At 41.9% G+C, this 21,586-nt stretch overlaps 1 protein-coding gene across 3 annotated transcripts in view; it reads right to left on the bottom strand.

Moving 5' to 3' along the window:
• Nucleotides 1–21,586, bottom strand: part of FRMD3 (FERM domain containing 3) — a 308,595-nt gene that overhangs the window by 58,590 nt on the left and 228,419 nt on the right. For all 3 annotated transcript variants that reach the window (XR_004029333.1, XM_030809553.1, XM_030809541.1), the window contains exons 7-10: nt 10,336–10,423; nt 8,615–8,703; nt 7,213–7,276; nt 6,265–6,353 (exon numbers count right to left, since the gene is read on the bottom strand). Coding sequence is in view for 2 of the 3 variants with exons in the window: in XM_030809553.1 (XP_030665413.1) it covers nt 6,265–6,353; nt 7,213–7,276; nt 8,615–8,703; nt 10,336–10,423 (330 nt within the window). In the remaining variant the exon portion in view is untranslated. The remainder of the gene's footprint in view (nt 1–6,264; nt 6,354–7,212; nt 7,277–8,614; nt 8,704–10,335; nt 10,424–21,586) is intronic.

The raw sequence follows: 21,586 nt of genomic DNA, 5'->3' as shown, positions 1-21,586 counted from the left end.
CTTTTATACTCACAGCTCTCTACTAGGACGAAGGGATCCACATTTTCACATAAGGAAAATAAGCACAGAGAGGTTTAATCACTTTACCATGGTTCCACGATAGAAGCTGCAGGAACCAGGCTATAAATCTAAGTCTGTCTGATTTCAGTATTTAAAAAATCATGCTCTAGTCGTACTAGCTCTCAAATTTTAGTGAGCAACAAATCACCTGGAAGGCTTTTTAAAACACATGTCTCTGATTCAGTAGGTCTGAGGAAGAGCCCAAGAATCTGCATTTCCAAAAAATCCCGGGAGTGATGATGCTGGTCCAGGGACCTGATGGGAGAATCACTGAACTAAAGCAATGTCTTAACCCCTCGACAGCATGTTAGCAACAACTGGGAAACTTTTAGCACTGCCAACACCTAGGTTCCTCATCCCAGATTCAGATTTCTCAAAATAACAGCTTTGTCGAGATATAATTTACATACCTTAAATTTCACCCTTTTAGATTATACATTTTGGTGGGTTTTAGTATAATTCATGAAGTTAAAAAAAGAAATTACGAAAATCAATCACCACTATCTAATACGAAAACATTTTCATCACCTCCAAAAGAAATCTGTCACTGCAATGGGTATTGGCAGTCACTCCCTGATTCCCCTCCTCATCTCACCTACTCCCAGCCCTAAGCAACCACTCATCTACTTTATATATTTGCCATTTTAGATATTTCACTTCAGTGCACTCATGCAATATGTGGTGCTTTGTAAATGGTTTCTTTCACTTAGCATACAGTTTCCAAGGCTCATCCAAGTTGTAGTATCAGTTCTGCATTCCTTTTTATGGCTGAATGATATACCATTGTATGGATATACCGCGTTTTGTTTATCCATTCATCATTTGATGGACATTGGATTGTTTCCACTTTTTGGCTATTACAACTAATGCTGCTATGAACGCTTGTGCACAGTTTTAATGAAGACCCAGATTCTGCTTTAATTGGGTCTGGGGTAGGATGCAGGGACCCATAGCACTGGTATTAATAGTTTTTAAAATCTCCTCCAGGTGATGTTAATGTAGTCAGGATTGAGAACTGCTGGTTTAGAACCTTATTACTTGGAGTGTGGTCTATGGACCCACAGCACAGTATCCCCTGGAATTTATTAAAAATATGGACCCTCATACCCACCCCAGACCTTTTGAATTAGAATGCACATTTTAACCAGCTCCCCAGCTCATTCATATATGCATTCAAGTGTGAGAGGCACTTGTTTAGGGAGCTAGTCTGGGTTCTTACCTACCAAGCATAACACTGTTCCTTTGATAAAATGTACACCAAACTCTGAATAAGAAATGTATTAGGAACTGCTTTTATCCCTTGCACACAATTCCAAAACAAATTGGGAACAGAGTGTCATACAGCCTCAACCATGTATCCAGTACACACCAAAAAGTGTGAGATAAAGATGCTGTGAAGGAAAACATCAGTGAGCCACTGAATCCCTCAATGCGTCCAGTGTGCTTTCAGTGAACCAGCACCCAGAAACAGTGAGCTCTAGGGCTGGCAGCACCATGACAGACCACACATGGTATAAAGGAAGCTCTTAAATGGTGAATACGTCTGTGTTGGAGATCCCCTGGGGTCTGGAGTAGGCGGGAAAAATCAGAGTTTCTGCGTCTGGGCTCCATTCCCAGGCAGATCTCAGAGCCAGGGCTTTCAAAACAGATCTGTGGCCCTGGGCCAGCTGACAACCAGCAGCGCATTTGCGTCCTAAAAGCACACTGGGGAATTCGCAAGCAGAGGCCCCGGGGCCTCCCCGCTCCCATGCAGGTGAAGTGAAAATGGAAGGAACAAACCATCTAGGAAACAAGATCAGGGCCTTGCTCTGCCAGCTGAAACCATTAAAATGCAGGGCCAGCAGGACAGAGCTAGAAGCAGGGCCAGGACCTCTGCCCAGGGAAGGGTGGGCACAGTGAAGGAAGCAGGCATACCCCTGAGGTTACCAGAATCAGAGTCTTCCAAATGAAAAGGAGTGGGCTCTTCATCCAACTGCTGCTCAAAATACTCTCATCATTAGCAGAGGGGGCAGTAATAGAGCAGCAGCTTCTGCTTATCAATGGTTCATATGCCTGGCAGAACTGAACACAGCAAGGCAGGTAATTCAATCTCATTTCGCAGATGAAAAATAAAGATGAGGCTCCAAGAGATTAAGAGCTTTGTTCCAGGCCACACTGCTATAAATGACAGAGTCAAGATTTAGAACCAAGCCCATTGACTTCCAAAGCTCACACTCATTACACTATGCCCCAGTGGTACAAGCAAATGCACCCAGGTCAGTCCCAGGCCCATTCATTGTACAGGTGAGGAGGCTAAGGCCAGACAGCACTAAAAGTGACCTGGCCAAGGTCCCACAGCTCGGCCAGAACAAGTGATACTTCCCCTCCTTCCTCAGGAACAAGGATGGTTATGGGATAATGGAGGAACAAAATGTTCAGGCAAATCTCAGATCGCTATAAATATTCAGGTTTAGAAGTCGAATAAGATGAGGGTAGCTTGGTTAACTATAGCCAAAGTGCCAATGCAAAGACTGGTCAACTGTATATAGTTTGTCACTTGTGCTCACAGCTAAACCCTCCAAGTCTTCTGAAGCATCCACAAGTGACTGGAAGGGACTTCTCTGACATGCCAAGTTGACCTACCTAGTTCATGATAAAATTATCAGAATACCTTCCTTACTAGCTGCCAGCTAATCTGCTTACCCAAAATGTGTAAAACACATTCTCCAGATTGCAGGTTTTTCCTCTCTCTTTCTCCTCCCAATTTTGTTTTTGCCTTTATTTAACTCTGCCTCTCAGCTGACTTCCTCATATATGATAAAATAACGTGCGTGAAATAGCAAATGAATGTCTCCAAGTTATTCTTTGATACGGACCCAGTGATTTCACTAAAGTATCTTCAAGGCTGTGCCAAAGTCCTTCCAAGCAAAACTTGCTGTGTGGCTCTAAAGGGATGCCTGTCTGCTAGGTGTTCTCCTGTATCACTCCCTCCCATAGGTCTGTCTGCACGTAAAGAATGATCAACCACACCTACTGCACCTCTGTTGCCTCTTTCGCACTGGTCAAGCCATCTGTGTCTGGCCGCAAGACCTCCTGGTCCCTTATCACCTCTATTTCTACCTCATCTACCCTCTGCTCCAACCTTGTAGCCATTCACGTCCCACAAAATGCATCCTCCACATTCCTGCCATGGTACCCTACAGGAGCTTGGATGTCCTTCCTCCACCTAAAAGAGTCTTCTACCTCCTAGCTCCCCTGGCAGCAAGACTCACCCTCTCCTCTGGATTCCTGTCTAGCTTTTTTCTTTTTTTTCATTTCCCCCTTGGTCTCTTACATGAAATAACAATCTTCTGAGGACAGGAACCATGCCTTATCAATCTGAGCTAGTAAACATGTTTTCAATGCCTGAGATCTTCAGGAAATAAAAAGAAAAGCAGAACCTAGTTCCTGCCCTCAGAGAGTTCAAACTGATTAAAGATCTGACATGTTGGTATGGAAAAATCTACAATCCAATAGAAGTCTTGGAGAAAGGAACAAGGGAGAGTAACTCCTCAGTGAGTATATAGTTTCCTTCTGGGATTGATGAAAATGTTTGGAAATAGAAATGATGGTTGGACAACATTTTAAACATACTCTGCCACTGAATTGTACACTTTAAAATAATTAATTTTATGTCACATGACTTTAACCTAAATACAAATCATGAATACAGGTTAAAAAAAATAGAAATCAGATCTAGTACAGATACATAATACAGATATATAAAATTCTGTAATAAAATCATGTTATGGTGGATCTTGTTTTTGCCTTGTTTCTTCACTCCATTTATTAATTCCCTCATATGCAAGAAAATATTCACTGAAAATAACTAACTGAACATCTCTAAGTTATCCTTTGACAGGAAACAGATGGTTTCATTCAAGAAAGAACAGAAGAGTTCCAAAAGCTTAGGCACTGAAAACAATGTGTCGGGTCCTCAAAAAGCTAAATATAGAGTTACCCTATGACCCAGCAGTTCCATCCTAGGTATATGCCCAAGAGAACTGTCCACACAAAAACTTGTATTTAATGCTCATAGCAGCATTACTCATAGTAGCTAAAAAGTGGTAACAACCCAAGTGAGCATCAAGTGAGGAATGGATAAACCAAATGTGGTCTATTGAAACAATGCAGTATCATTCAATCATAAAAAGGAATAAAGTACTGAGACATGTTATAATATGGGTGAACTTTGGAGACATTTTGTGACAACAGGCACAAAAGGCCACATCGTTTATGATTCCACTTATACACAATGTTTATAATAGGTAAATCTATAAAAACAGAAAGTAGATTAGTGGTTGCCAGAGGTTGGGGGGAGGAGGAAATGGGAAATGACTGGTAACTGGCATAAGGTTTATTTTGGGAAGGATAAAAATATTCTGGAATTAGATAGTGATAATGGCTATATCACTTTGTGAATTACACTAAAAACCACAAAACTGTATACTTTAAAAGGGTAAATTTTATGGCTTGTAAATTAGATTTCCATTTTAAAAATATTTTTTTAAAAACAAAATAAAAAATCACTGAGGCTCCAACTAAAGACTGAGAGCGTCAAACCCTCTGTGTTTCCATCTCTGAACTCTCATATGGGTGAAGGCTTCTAGACATGTAGATTTTCCAAAGGCCAACTGGTCTCCTTCCTTATCAGTCCCCAAACATGCAGGAGGCACACAAAGACCTTGAAGTGGTGGTGGTCACGGGAAGGTCTACTGGTATACATCACCTTCTCCAATCATTCCTAGTACAGCATTTTGTGCATCATCTCACCCAGTGGTGTTCAAATTATGCTCCTGGGTTTTCCCAGGGCTGATGGGTTTCCTGGGACATGGGGATGTCAGTGCTAAACCTAGGAAAGGCACAGGCAACCTGGACAACTGGTCACCCAAGCTCCTGAAGAGCAATGAACAATGTGCAAAGAGTCTTCAATCTCCAATCCCAACCAAGACCCCATCTACCACCACAACTTCTCTTTTTATCTCCTTTACATGCTGGACTTTGCCTATACTTCAGATTAAGGAAAAGTATTCTGTGGCCGAAACTGGTTTCAAAATCATTATCCAAGCCATCATTCTCCTGATGGTTCTTATTAGCCAAAGCCCAGGAGGTTCAGAGACAGCATTTTCAGGGAGATGAGTCTAATCAGTAAGACAGAATCTCACTGTATGGGGCAGTGGGACTGATCAAAAGCCACCTGGATGAGGTCCAGGGGTGTACAGTGCTGATGGCTTGAGCAGGGCTGGACTAGGCTCTTAGTTGCATCCACTACCACTGCCTTTCCAGTCAGCAAGCGTCTCTCAGAGGAGGTGTAACTCCATGCACAGATCTCAGTTTGAACTTCTTTTGAAACCTAAGAGCTTTACAGATGGTTTCTGAAGTCTTGTCCAGCGTCTACTTTCTATGATCCTAGGCTCTGACAGCATTCCACCCATAAACCTTTGGCTCTATTTTCAATACACTGAAGCCTTCTTACTATGAACACAGGTGACTGTCTGCCAGAGGTCTCTTTTTCTGGTTGTGAAAGCACATCCAACCCATACTCAGAGTAAGCCAGAAATATCAGAGAGCATTAATTCTGGCCCCTAAAGCAGGCTTCAACCAAAATAAATGGCGAATTGGTAGATAAACAGCCCCACCTCTTTGCCCATCAGCAGGAGAACTGTGAGGCATATTATACCATGTCCCAGAGCCCAGTTGTCCACAGTAGTGACCTGCTCAATAATGCATCTTATATTGCTTCCCCATCTCACCACCCCCCGCCACTCCCCTACTGGTATGTCCATTGATTACATCCCAAATAAGATACTTGTACCAAACTCTATTTCAAGGCCTGCTTTGTGGGGATGGGGGGAGGAGGGCAACCAAAAATTGATCCTGTGACATATTTTGTGGAAATAGCTATTTGAAACACACACACACACACACACACACACACACACACACACACACACAGTGGCCCACAGCCATTCCACAGGAAACATCCAACATAGAGCTCAGGACTTGGTCAGGCCAACAAGCCAACAATCACCGGGAGTCACCCTGAACAATGCACAAAATTTTAATTTACTTAAATATAACTTTTAAAACTGTATTAAAAGAAACAAATATGCAGCCATTTGCAAAACATAAAGAATTCCATGGGTGCTTTTAAAAGCTACAATTAAATGAATAAAAGCCACTTACTTATAAAAGGCCTGGTTTTCCACTCCACACTTCCAAAGATGTTTGCAGGCAGCTGGTGTTGAAGTATGGAATGCCAACATGGCTTTTTTCTAATTAAAAAATAACAAAACAAGAAAAGGCATGTAAAATACCATTTACATTTTCCGTGGGTTTTTTTTTTTCAGGTGTTTACCTCTTTGTATCCTGTCTCCTATCACACAGACTTGAAGTAACTTAACATATTGCTGTGTTATTTGCAGTGTTATTAACATGGTATTCACCCCTCCCTCACCCTTTGCAGACATCACTAATGTATCTAGGACCTGTTTCTGATCAAAATCAGCCTCACAATGCTTCTCAACACTCCAGGCATCATCTGCCTCTCTGTCACACTGGAATTAGCCTAAAAACATATTTGCCATCCTTGAGGAACTAGTGCTTGGGCTGAAAACTCATGACAAGAAAACCCACAAATTTCTAGAGCTACCTCTGAGGCTTAATATTTTGTTAATGGTCTCCGCACAAATGCATTCCCTGGTGAATCCACAATCTATATCTAGCAACTCCCTTGTTTTAAGACTCTCTGGACTAATAGGCTCTGTTTATAACACTCTAATGAGCACTGGTTGTTGAATATTTAGCTTTGTAAGTATTCTTTATTTGTTTCACATGTCTGTATCTTGGCAAAAAGAGGTAGGGAGAGGTTCCATCTTTTATTTCCAAAGTCTATCCCAGTCTGTTTTGTACATGGGGGTGTACAATCAGCATTGCTCACTGACTTTATTGTTCAATGTACAAACCCAGTACTCATTTGTTTGCCTCTAAAATATTTTTAGCATATAGCTTTCATTATCATCATACACTTCAAAGTCATGGTCTTTGGCGACTACAATACTAAAGGCATATTTTATTCCTGAATCTCTCTCATGCACACACAATAACAGGCTGTTAAAAAAAGCAGTATCTGACCTCCTTCTGGGTGCCAATCACGTAAAATGTCTTCCCTTCAAACTTCAATTTGCAGACATCTGGCCTAAGAAAAGAAAATCTCTGGGTAAGAAGAAAAAAAGTGGTGGCTAACCAAGGTACCTCGGTTTCCCATAGGAATCTGACTCAAAAATGCCAGGCAGACTGCAGTGAAACAAGGTATTATCTTATCATTGGTGACGGTCTAATGGGCAGTGAAAAGCCTCAAGTGAATTATACAGCAATTCTCTTCCCAAGAGAGGATCCGCACACAGCTCAGAATTATTTATTCTATTATTTACAGTCAGGCTGCATCGTTCTTCCAAGAAGCTCTAGTGTTTGTGAACATTAATGATCAGAACAACATCAATTGCCCAGCCCACTTAGCAAGGTGGGAAGAACGTGGTGATTTCAGATTCAGTTAATGAAATGACGCGGATTCACAGTATCTGACTTTCTCCTCCTTCTGCATCCACTTCCAAGAAGCAAATCCACCGCACTGCAAAATGTTCACTCCTGTTTTCCCTGTTTACAAAAGAATTGTGTTCTTATATATTGGAGTTCCCATTCTTCTCAGCAAGGACTGGTTTAAATAGAAACATGTGACCCAATTCTGTCCAATTAGATATATGGGAAGTCTCCTACAGGGCTTCTAAAAAATTATCCTTGTTTGAAAAGGAGACACATGGAAGGGGCTGCTCTCCTCCAGGCTCCGGGCGTTGCCATGGGGAGATGTGCAGGCCAGTCCCACACATGCCCATCTCAGGAGCAGGAGCCTCAGGACCAATGCGCCTGCCTGAGAATGGCAGAGAAAAAAAAACAACAGAGACCTAAAGCCTTCCCGGCATTTAAGTTAATAGGCAGTTAAGTTAACAGACCATGGAACTGCTCCACGTTTGCTCTGTGAGCTGATTAGTCCTCTTATTTGTAAGCCATCATGAGTAGACATTCCTGCTACCTTTTGTCAAAAGCATCTTCATGGATACACTGGATAACAAAGGGTGAGTTTGCACCCAGGATTCAACAGAGGAGGAGAGTGGAAAGAAGTGAGTTGGGGAGAGTGGATCCTGAGTTGTTCATGGGAACTCACACCTTTACCCTGCCCTGACCCATCCGTGTGCCCCCCTTGGCCACAGCAGTAGAAGCTACTGGTGAGGAAACACTGGATACCTTCTCTTTGAAGACAGAGCCCCTGAGCCCATGCCTCCTAAGTTGACTCCTCAGCTTGGCAAATCCAAGTCCCCACCAAAGGCAACCTAGATGTTACATCCCTTTATGATGAAGCTCCAAGGCAAGGAAACGGATACCAGGCATTCTACCTGACACTTGCCCAAGAAGCCAAGGAGGGGACGGAGGAATCAAGATCAAGAAAAATGGAAAGCCAGTTTTCCAAAGAGGCACTTACCATTTTATCAAATGGATTCTCTTATTTCCCTGAAACACCACAAAGCCTGCAGCTGTGAATCCTAAAAATGTTGTTGTGCCTGTTGAATCCTGAAAAAAAAAGAAAAATCTGTTGAGGAAAATAAAATAAATGATAACCAATATACTTATTCATCCTCACCCTAGGTTAATTTTAGACTAATTCCAACGACTGTAGCAATAAACTAAGTTTCTGAGATGGAACTTCTAAGAGCAGGCCTTTCGAAGTCTGGGTGAAGTTCAGGAATATGTAGCTTTTCCCTTTGAGGAGTGGACCTTCTGCCCTCTAGGAACCTCCTGGAAAAATATGAATTAGTCCCAAATCACTATGTCTACTTCCCAGTGTCTTCTGGGGCTGCCTGTATTCTAGGTCTGCTCTGTAATGTGAGCAAACTGTTCTTGCTTGCCATTAGCACTCTAACGTGATGAAACCAAAGCCCTGAGCATCTAATTTTGATTCAATCTCTCACAGGATTTCTGGAAATTTCCGCATAAAAATATCTCCAGAAAAGCTTACTGTGCTTCCAGCCTAGACCAGGAAAACTAAGCATCTTGTAGATAAGTGAAGGCAAAGGAATAACAACACAAAGATCAAGTCAGTCTCCAAGAACTAGATAAAATAGAGTTCAAATTTCTGCATAAAAGTTAATTCACTAAAATGAATAAACTAATACCATTCTAGGAAAGAGTCGCTGGTAAATATTCCAACATTTGTGTAGGCAGAACAAGAGGATGTAAATGCTAGTGTGGACACGTACCCCTGGCTCTCCGCCTTGGCTGCACATTGGAAACACCTGGGTAGCCTGGTCGCACCGCCCCCGCCCCCCTCCCCAGCAGATCCTGACGTAATTGGTGTGGGATGTGTTCTGGTCAGCAGGTGCTCATGAAGCGCTCCAGGTGTTTCTAATGAGCAGCCCAAGCTGAGAACTATAGGACTAATGCTTTACCAAATAATATTAGGCAGTCCAATCTGGGTAAAGAAATGTGCCACTAAAACTCCAAAACTTCTATTTAAGAGCCTAACTGATAAAATGCTTAGTTTGAGATTAGGACTAGTGTCTGGCTGATGCATAGTCTAATATATGGAAAGAAGAACATTGCTTCAGTGAAACATTTCTGGAAAATGTATCTGTAAGTATCACACCTTGGGAGCTTGATTAAAAAGGCAGATTCCCCAGTTGTACCCCCAGAATTCTGATTTAGTAGCTCTGGGGTGAGGTCCAGGAGATTCTGATATAAGTAGTCTGTGTTTCATCCTTGAGAGAAACACTGTCAAATATGAGTAAAGGAAAAAATAAAAACAAGTGTTCCTAATGCCAAAATGCAACTTGAAATCTTTCTTTTATTCCTTCCACTTTCCCATTTTTTAAAGACCATTCTTGCTGGCAATGGCCTTGAAAGTAAATGTGTCAGGAGCCTGTAACTCCTCAGGGGCCAAACCATCCATTTGATGAGTGAATCCATGGATGTTAATTTAGGAAAATGTGGCTACTATATGGCAATCAATGAACAACTGGAAGACTCCAATGGAGGAAATCAGTTGCCAAAACATGTAACAGCAGCCCACTGTTGTCCCTTCCAATGAGGGACTGTGGGCCAGGCTGTGGGAAAGATTTAACAAGGCTCTGCCAGGCCTGAGCACAGGTAAACTCTGTTTTGGGCAAAACAACCATTATATGGTGACCTGCTGTGAGGGGCAGTTACCTTGCATGGGTGAGGATCCACCCCATAGGTTTCCAAAGTGTGAGCTTTCAGGAGCAAGTTAAATTCAGCAACTGGTGGGCTCTGCCCCCTAAAATCACACAAGAAAAGTTGAGGAAGTTAAAATGGAAAAGAATAGAAACTCGGAATCCTTTCATTCAATAAAGTATGGTGTTCTAAGCTAAATAAAGAGAAAAACTCTGACATAAATAGCAATCAGTAAGACTGATCATTATTTCTCACCACAAGGAGTCCTTTGCTAAGGAACCCGAGCTTGTGTTCTCTAGTTAATTGTTCCATAACAAACCCACACCCACTCTGAGCGCTCCAGTGATCCGTACAGTTAATCAAGGTTATCAAGTTACCAATAAGCAGGCCCTTGCAAATTCAATCTTAATACGAAATAAAACTAATCATCTGTTCTTTCTGCTAATTTAAAAACATTATCCAGGGTAAATGGCATGCCTTCTTGCTCAGGGAAAAAAAATGCACAATCCTGTTACCCCATCAACAAGCCTAAACAGAGCCATCAGGGCCAAAAGAATTGTCAACCATCCCACAGAGAGCCCTGGACTTCAAAAGGAAATCTCAACCACTAGTCCTAGCACTGTCCTGCAAGGTAGTAAACAAGGTCTTGGCCTCAGGGAGAAAAGGGCTGCAAATATAGATGACCGCGAAGCCCTTTCAGGGCTAACATCTAAAGAAAGATTATGCAACATTTCAAAGACCCCACTTTGACTAATATTAATATCCTACATGTATTTTAGAGAATCTCAATCATTCCCCAAGGATAATTATGTAATTCTAGCAACCAAGCAGAGTTTGCTAAAGAAAACAACAGGAATTCATTTTATTTTCAAAATGTAAAATTATATTGCAATATTAAATCTATCTCCACTTAACTTCCTTCCCAAAGACGGATTGTCCCCCCACCCCCTCAAGATAGCAGAGTCATCATGCCTCTAAATCAAAACAGTATCCCATCTACTTTATTCCTAGAGCCCTTCACAATCTCTTTACCTTTAGTGCACTGGAGTTATACTGATATGTCTGAAGTCACTGTGGTATGTCTAGGGAGCATCTTTATTTATTCATCATGATCCGCACAGTGTAGATCCTTTTAATCCAACAATGCATATCTTTCTTTGACTATTTCTTGATTCTTTTCTTCCCTTCCCCACTTCCTCCACCACTCTCTGTCTCTACCACTCTCTCTCTTATCTCCTTTGAGAGGCCCTAATAAATGGGTCTTGAAACTCCTAGGTCCTAGGTCTTTTAATCTTTGTTTCATTCTTTATATCTCTGTCTTTTGGTACTATGCTCTGAATTATTTCTTAATTCAAATGTCCAGCCTGCTAATTTATTCTTCAGCTGTGCACATTCTGCTGCTTCTCTCATTGATATGTTTTTTTTTAAATATCAATGAAATATTTCATTTCCAATGTAATATCTATGTGGATCTTCAAATAGCAGCCTGTTCTCAGCTCAGAATCATGAATTCCTCTTATCCCTCTGAGGGTACCACTTCATTTCTGTTAAGGTCCAATCTTGTTGGCTGCATTAATGCTGCTTTCTTGGTGAAGGTCATTTTGTATGCTGACTCAGAGTCTGTAATTTGCAGAGCTGATGTTTCCTTAAGTGTTTGGTGATTCCTGTTGGACTCTCATTTTTATATTTGATGTATCAGCCTCCAGAGGTTGAGGGAAGAGTGGGATGTGCTGTGTGGAAGAGCATATAATATGATTTGGATTTGTGTCCCCACCCAAATCGCATGTCGAATTGTAATCCCCAATGTTGGAGGAGGGGCCTGGCGGGAGGTGATTGGATCATGGGGGCAGATTTCTCCCTTGCTGTTCTCGGGATAGTGAGTCCTCACAAGATCTGGTTGTTTACAAGTGTGTAGCACCTCCCCCTGCTCTCTCTTCCTCAGGCTCCAGCCACATAAGATGTGCCTCCTTCCTCTTTACCTTCCACCATGTTTGTAAGTTTCCTGAGGACTCTCCAGCCATGCTTCCTGTTCAGCCTGTGGTACTGTGAGCCAATTAAACCTCTTAATTACCCAGTCTCGTGTAGTTCTTTATAGCAATGCAAGAACAACTAATACAACATGTATCAGTAACTTGACTGGGGGCCGAAGGTTCTAGTTCTAGGCACACACACACTATACCTTCAGCTCAAGCCTGCTGCTGCCCATGACTCAGCACAAAGCAACCAGAGGGAGGGGTTAAAGTTGTCCACTTGCTTCAAATGTAGCTGCCCACTCACTGTGATGGCTGTTGTGTGTATTCCTGGAAGCACCCAGAAACCCAGAACCACTGCTATTCTAAGTCTGTGTTTGGTCTGGATCCCTTCTGTTTCCTATCTTCCAGAGATATTGCAGGATTTCTGATCCAAAGATGAAATTTTCTTCTATTCCTTTTCTAATGCTTTCCCTGTTATCCATAAGGACTCGGTGAAGGAAGGGAAGATTGACCTATATGCCACCTTATTCTTTTTTCTCTTTTTTTTTTTTTTTTTTGAGACAGAGTCTCACTCTATTGCCCAGGTTGGAGTGCAGTGGTGCGATCTCAGCTCACTGCAACCTCTGCCTCCCAGGTTCAAATGATTCTCTTGCCTCAAACTCTGGAGTAGCTGGGACTACTGGCGCCCACCACCACACACAGCTAATTTTTGTTTTTAGTAGAGACGGGGTTTCGCCACGTTAGCCAGGCTGGTCTTGAAGTCCTGATCTCAAGCAATCCACCTGCCTCAGCCTCCCAGAGAGCTGGGATTGCAGGCATGAGCCACTTCACCCGGCCACCTTTTTCTTTTAATAGAAAAGATCATTTTTAAAGCCATCTACAGAATACTCCTGAGGGATTAAGTCAAATTTGTGCTTTAGAAAAATAAAGTCTAAAGCTTTCCAAGATTTCCTTATTCATTTTAGTGTTCTGAAATTTCACTGTGATATATGTATATAGAGAATATCTTTATGTATTCATCCCAATCAGTACTTGTGGGCCCTTTCGATCCAGCAATTACTATCTTGGGCCATTTCTTTGATTTTTTTCTTTTCAAGACATAGTCATTATAATTTTTTTCCTTTTGATAAAGTAACAACGGACTCAGGAAAATCAACAACTATATTGACAGGGATGGGAAAAGAGATTTCTGGAAGGTTTTCTTTATCCATATGGTATCTCTCTCCATCTCTCTCTTAAGTTCTTGAAGTAATATCTTACTCTCCACCAACAAATAAACCATACAGAAAATTATTGAAGTCAGGCTTGGTGCAGTGGCTCATGCCTGTTAACCCAACACTTTGGGAGGCTAAGGCGGGAGGATCACTTGAGCCCAGAAGTTCAAAACAAGCCTGGCAACGTAGCAAGGTCTCTTCTAAAAAAAATTAGCCAGATATGGTGGTGCACTATGATCGTGCCACTGTCCTTCAGCCTGGGTGGCAGAGCAAGAAAGATCCTGCCTTAAAAAAACAAGATACAGAAAACAAACTTCTTGAATTCACATATTATTGAGCCGTCTCTCATGCATACACACACACACACACACACACACACACTCATTTGTATACTCATCTCACCTTCCCAACTAGGGACAAAGCAGTCAAAATACCCAGCATGTCACTAAGCAGCAACCCACTCTTCTGGCCCTCAATGCAAAACTTCACCCTAACGACCCAGACCAAGACCAAAGTGAACCAGGACCAGAGCCAAAGCAGCCCTGTGCCTCCCATAGCCTTGGGCAATCAGCTTTGCTCGGGGTGATCCTCCCAGTTTACTTGAAAGGCCCTCATTCTACCACCCACTAATAAGTACTCCTCTGATCTACAGAGCTAGCCATTCTCATTATTCATTGAACTGTCACCACCTTTTTAAAAGCTACATGTCATTTATTCATAAAACTCAAGTTTGTTTTCAAAGCATACCCTCTTCCATATAGCAACAAGATAATTGTGAAAGGTTATCATTTGGATGTTCACTTTGAAAAGTGAATAATTTTTCCTTGCCTAGGTGGTCTCTTTCTGACCACTTCCTTGTCCTTCCTAAATCTGATGAGCATCTAATTTCCAATCACAGCCAACCCCAGATGGCAGCAGGGTACCAGTGCTACACAGCCCCTGAGGACACACCCTTAAACTCAAGGACATCTGTTCATCAGGAGATACCAGCCAGGGTGGAAAAAGGCAAGCTACGGTATGGGAAAAGCTGTCAGCAACACGTACAACCAAAAAAGGACACCTATCTGGAATATTTTTTAAACTCCTGTAAATCAATAAAGAGCAACAAAATATGTTTCAAAACCAGTAACCACACCCCCAACCTCTGCACAATAAGCAAAAGACTTAATAGGCACTTACCAAATAGGACATCTAACTAGCCAATAACTACACGAAAATGTGCTTAGCTTCTTATGATCAAGAAAATGTAAATTATTTTACTTAATTTTTAATGTCTATTTTCTATATATTTAGGAGGTACAAGTGCAGATTTCCTATGTGCATGTATTCCATAGTGTTAAAGTCTAGGCTTTTAGTGCATCCATCACCCAAATAGTGAACATTGTAACCCTCACCTCCTCCCACCATCCCATATCTTGTAGTTTCCAATGTCTATTACTCTCCTCTATATGCGCATATGTATTCATTGTTTAGTTCCAACTTATAAGCGAGAACATGCAGTATTTGCCTTTTCTATTTCTGAGTTATTTCACTAAGGATAATAGCCTCTGGTTCTATCCATGTTACTGCAAAAGACATGATCTCATTCTTTTTATGGCTCAATAGTATTCCATGCTATATATATTATATATAATGTGTGTGTGTGTGTGTGTGTGTGTGTGTGTGTGTGTGTATATCACATTTTCCTTGTCCAGTTCTCCACTGATGGACACTTAGCTGATGCCATATATCTGCCATTGTGAATAGTGCTGTAATAAACACATGAGTGCCAGTATCTCTTTGATATGATGATTTCTTTTCCTTTGGGTAGATATATATACACAAAGGGAAAATAGCAAGATTGCTGGATCAAATAGTAGTTCTATTTTTAGTTCTTTAAGAAATCTCCGGGGTGGAGCCAAGATGGCCGAATAGGAACAGCTCCGGTCTCCAGCTCCCAGACTGAGCGACACAGAAGACGGCTGATTTCTGCATTTCTGCTTGAGGTACCGGTTTCATCTCACTAGGGAGTGCCTAACAGTGGGTACAGGACAGTCGGTGAAGTGCACTGTGCGCGAGCCGAAGCAGGGCGAGGCATTGCCTCACTCGGGAAGCGCAAGGGGTCAGGGAGTTCCCTTTCCTAGTCAAAGAAAGGGGAAACAGATGGCACCTGGAATATCGGGTCAGTCCCATCCTAATACTGCGCTTTTCCAACGGGCCTGGAAAACGGCACACTAGGAGATTGTGTCCCGCACCTGGCTCAGAGGGTCCTATGCCCACGGAGTCTTGCTGATGGCTAGCACAGCAGTCTGAGATCAAGCTGCAAGGCGGCAGCAAGGCTGGGGGAGGGGCGCCCGCCATTGCCCAGGCTTGCTTAGGTAAACAAAGCAGCCAGGAAGCTCGAACTGGGTGGAGCCCACCACAGCTCAAGGAGGCCTGCCTGCCTCTGTAGGCTCCACCTCTGGGGGCAGGGCACAGACAAACAAAAACTCAGCAGGAAACTCCACAGACTTAAATGTCCCTGTCTGACTGACAGCTTTGAAGAGAGTAGTGGTTCTCCCAGCACGCAGCTGGAGATCTGAGAACGGACAGACTGCCTCCTAAAGTGGGTCCCTCACCCCTGAGCAGCCTAACTGGGAGGCACCCCCCAGTAGGGACAGACTGACACCTCATTCAGCCGGGTACTCCTCTGAGACAAAACTTTCAGAGGAACTATCAGACAGCTGAATTTGTGGTCTCACGAAAATCCGCTGTTCTGCAGCCACCGCTGCTGACACCCAGCCAAACAGGGTCTGGAGTGGACCTCTAGTAAACTCCAACAGACCTGCAGCTGAGGGTCCTGTCTGGTAGAAGGAAAACTAACAAACAGAAAGGACATCCACACCAAAAACCCATCTGTACATCACCATCATCAAAGACAAAAAGTAGATAAAACCAAAGATGGGGAAAAAACAGAACACAAAAACCGGAAACTCTAAAAAGCAGAGCACCTCTCCTCCTCCAAAGGAACGCAGTTCCTCACCAGCAACGGAACAAAGCTGGATGGAGGATGACTTTGATGAGTTGAGAGAAGAAGGCTTCAGACGATCAAACTACTCTGAGCTACGGGAGGAAATTCAAAACAATAGCAAAGAAGTTAAAAACTTTGAAAAAAAATTAGAAGAATGGATAACTAGAATAACCAATGGAGAGAAGGGCTTAAAGGAGCTGATGGAGCTGAAAGCCAAGTTTCGAGAACTACGTGAAGATTGCAGAAGCCTCAGTAGCAGATGCGATCAACTGGAAGAAAGGGTATCGCTGATGGAAGATGAAATGAATGAAATGAAGAGAGAAGGGAAGTTTAGAGAAAAAAGAATAAAAAGAAATGAACAAAGCCTCCAAGAAATTTGGGACTATGTGAAAAGACCAAACCTACGTCTGATTGGTGTACCTGAAAATGATGGGGAGAATGGAACCAAGTTGGAAAACACTCTGCAAGATATTATCCAGGAGAACTTCCCCAATCTAGCAAAGCAGGCCAACATTCAGATTCAGGAAATACAGAGAACGCCACAAAGATACTCCTCGAGAAGAGCAACTCCAAGACACATAATTGTCAGATTCACCAAAGTTGAAATGAAGGAAAAAATGTTAAGGGCAGCCAGAGAGAAAGGTCGGGTTACCCACAAAGGGAAGCCCATCAGACTAACAGCTGATCTCTCAGCAGAAACTCTACAAGCCAGAAGAGAGTGGGGGCCGATATTCAACATTCTTAAAGAAAAGAATTTTCAACCCAGAATTTCCTATCCCGCCAAACTAAGCTTCATAAGTGAAGGAGAAATAAAATACTTTACAGACAAGCAAACGCTGAGTGATTTTGTCACCACCAGGCCTGCCCTAAAAGAGCTCCTGAAGGAAGCACTAAACATGGAAAGGAACAACCGGTACCAGCCACTGCAAAAACACGCCAAATTGTAAAGACCATCGAGGCTAGGAAGAAACTATAGCAACTAACGAGCAAAATAACCAACTAACATCATAATGACAGGATCAGATTCACACATAACAATATTAACGTTTAATGTAAATGGGCTAAATGCTCCAATCAAAAGACACAGACTGGCAAACTGGATAAGGAGTCAGGACCCATCAGTGTGCTGTATTCGGGAAACCCATCTCACATGCAGAGACACACATAGACTCAAAATAAAGGGATGGAGGAGGATCTATCAAGCAACTGGAAAACAAAAAAAGGCAGGGGTTGCAATCCTAGTCTCTGATAAAATAGACTTTAAACCAACAAAGATCAAAAGAGACAAAGAAGGCCATTACATAATGGTAAAGGGATCAATTCAACAAGAAGAGCTAACTATCCTAAATATATATGCACCCAACACAGGAGCACCCAGATTCATAAAGCAAGTCCTGAGTGACCTACAAAGGGACTTAAACTCCCACACAATAATAATGGGAGATTTTAACACCCCACTGTCAACATTAGACAGATCAACGAGACAGAAAGTTAACAAGGATATCCAGGAATTGAACTCAGCTCTACATAAAGTGGACCTAATAGACATCTATAGATCTCTTCACCCCAAGTCAACAGAATATACATTTTTTTCAGCACCACACCACACCTATTCCAAAATTGACCACATAGTTGGAAGTAAAGCTCTCCTCAGCAAATGTAAAAGAACAGAAATTATAACAAACTGTCTTTCAGACCACAGTGCAATCAAACTAGAACTCCGGATTAAGAAACTCACTCAAAACCGCTCAACTACATGGAAACTGAACAACCTGCTCCTGAATGACTATTGGGTACATAATGAAATGAAGGCAGAAATAAAGATGTTCTTTGAAACCAACGAGAACAAAGACACAACATACCAGAATCTCTGGGACACGTTCAAAGCAGTGTGTAGAGGGAAATTTATAGCACTAAATGCCCACAAGAGAAAGCAGGAAAGATCCAAAATTGACACCCTAACATCACAATTAAAAGAACTAGAAAAGCAAGAGCAAACACATTCAAAAGCTAGCAGAAGGCTAGAAATAACTAAAATCAGAGCAGAACTGAAGGAAATAGAGACACAAAAAAACCCTTCAAAAAAATTAATGAATCCAGGAGCTGGTTTTTTGAAAAGATCAACAAAATTGATGGACCGCTAGCAAGACTAATAAAGAAGAAAAGAGAGAAGAATCAAATAGATGCAATAAAAAACGAAAAAGGGGATATCACCACCGATCCCACAGAAATACAATCTACCATCAGAGAATACTACAAACACCTCTATGCAAATAAACTAGAAAATCTAGAAGAAATGGATAAATTCCTCGACAAATACACCCTCCCAAGACTAAACCAGGAAGAAGTTCAATCTCTGAATAGACCAATAACAGGTTCTGAAATTGTGGCAACAATCAATAGCTTACCAACCAAAAAGAGTCCAGGACCTGATGGATTCACAGCTGAATTCTACCAGAGGTACAAGGAGGAACTGGTACCATTCCTTCTGAAACTATTCCAATCGATAGAAAAAGAGGGAATCCTCCCTAATACATTTTACGAAGCCAGCATCGTCCTGATACCAAAGCCTGGCAGAGACATAACCAAAAAAGAGAATTTCAGACCAATATCCTTGATGAACATTGATGCAAAAATCCTCAATAAAATACTGGCAAACCGAATCCAGCAGCACATCAAAAAGCTTATCCACCATAATCAAGTGGGCTTCATCCCTGGGATGCAAGGCTGGTTCAACATACGCAAATCAATAAATGTAACCCAGCATATAAACAGAACCAAAGACAAAAACCACATGATTATCTCAATAGATGCAGAAAAGGCCTTTGACAAAATTCAACAACCCTTCATGCTAAAAACTCTCAATAAATTAGGTATTGATGGGACGTATCTCAAAATAATAAGAGCTATCTACGACAAACCCACAACCAATATCATACTGAATGGGCAAAAACTGGAAGTATTCCCTCTGAAAACTGGCACAAGACAGGGATGCCCTCTCTCACCGCTCCTATTCAACATAGTGCTGGAAGTTCTGGCCAGAGCAATCAGGCAGGAGAAGGAAATAAAGGGTATTCAATTAGGAAAAGAGGAAGGCAAATTGTCCCTGTTTGCAGATGACATGATTGTATATCTAGAAAACCCCATTGTCTCAGCCCAAAACCTCCTTAAGCTGATTAGCAACTTCAGCAAAGTCTCAGGATACAAAATTAATGTACAAAAATCACAAGCATTCTTGTACACCAATAACAGACAAACAGAGAGCCAAATCATGAGTGAACTCCCATTCACAATTGCTTCAAAGAGAATAAAATACCTAGGAATCCAACTTACAAGGGATGTGAAGGACCTCTTCAAGGAGAACTACAAACCACTGCTCAATGAAATAAAAGAGGATACAAACAAATGGAAGAACATTCCATGCTCATGGGTTGGAAGAATCAATATTGTGAAAATGGCCATACTGCCCAAGGTAATTTATAGATTCAATGCCATCCCCATCAAGCTACCAATGACTTTCTTCACAGAATTGGAAAAAACTACTTTAAAGTTCATATGGAACCAAAAAAGAGCCCGCATTGCCAAGTCAATCCTAAGCCAAAAGAACAAAGCTGGAGGCATCATGCTACCTGACTTTAAACTATACTACAGTAACCAAACAGCATGGTACTGTACCAAACAGAACATAGTCTCGCGGTCCTGCCGCAGGGTTATTCAGGATGCACCGAGAAGTAGTGAGAAGAATGAAGAAAGAAAGACACAGAAAGCGGATTAGAAGGACGGTTCCCTGATAGGGAAGCGCCGACAGCTCTGGTTTATTCAGTGCTTTTATACATGCAGGGGTCAAAGTCGGATATAATTGTTTCTGTCTTCTTTGATGCGCTCTGCAGTCTGTCTTGTGCTAACTATTAACTAGGAAAAGCATTCACAGTGCTTCACTGATCTGATAAAACAGGAAGGTACCATAACAGATCTTCAGTGGGTCTTTGCCATGCACCTACGATCTCGTGGGTCTTTGCCATGCCCTACTTTCCTGTCTGCAGGCTTTGCCAATGCATGGGAATGTGAATTTGGCTCCCCACAGTATAGATCAATGGAACAGAACAGAGCCCTCAGAAATGATGCCGCATATCTACAACTATCTGATCTTTGACAAACCTGACAAAAACAAGAAATGGGGAAAGGATTCCCTATTTAATAAATGGTGCTGGGAAAACTGGCTAGCCATATGTAGAAAGCTGAAACTGGATCCCTTCCTTACACCTTATACCAAAATTAATTCAAGATGGATTAAAGACTTACATGTTAGACCTAAAACCATTAAAATCCTACAAGAAAACCTAGGCAATACCATTCAGGACATAGGCGTGGGCAAGGACTTCATGTCTAAAACACCAAAAGCAATGGCAACAAAAGGCAAAATTGACAAATGGGATCTCATTAAACTAAAGAGCTTCTGCACAGCAAAAGAAACTACCATCAGAGTGAACAGGCAACCTACAGAATGGGAGAAAATTTTTGCAACCTACTCATCTGACAAAGGGCTAATATCCAGAATCTACAATGAACTCAAACAAATTTACAAGAAAAAAACAACCCCATCAAAAAGTGGGCAAAGGACATGAACAGACACTTCTCAAAAGAAGACATTTATGCAGCCAAAAAACACATGAAGAAATGCTCATCATCACTGGCCATCAGAGAAATGCAAATCAAAACCACAATGAGATACCATCTCACACCAGTTAGAATGGCCATCATTAAAAAATCAGGAAACAACAGGTGCTGGAGAGGATGTGGAGAAATAGGAACACTTTTACACTGTTGGTGGGACTGTAAACTAGTTCAACCATTGTGGAAGTCAGTGTGGCGATTCCTCAGGGATCTAGAACTAGAAATACCATTTGACCCAGCCATCCCATTACTGGGTATATACCCAAAGGACTATAAATCATGCTGCTATAAAGACACATGCACACGTATGTTTATTGCGGCACTATTCACAATAGCAAAGAGTTGGAACCAACCCAAATGTCCAACAACAATAGACTGGATTAAGAAAATGTGGCACATATACACCATGGAATACT

Source organism: Nomascus leucogenys, chromosome 1a (assembly GCF_006542625.1).
Source record: "Nomascus leucogenys isolate Asia chromosome 1a, Asia_NLE_v1, whole genome shotgun sequence".
Lineage (NCBI taxonomy): Eukaryota > Metazoa > Chordata > Mammalia > Primates > Hylobatidae > Nomascus > Nomascus leucogenys.
This window is presented reverse-complemented; position numbering and strand designations above follow the sequence as displayed.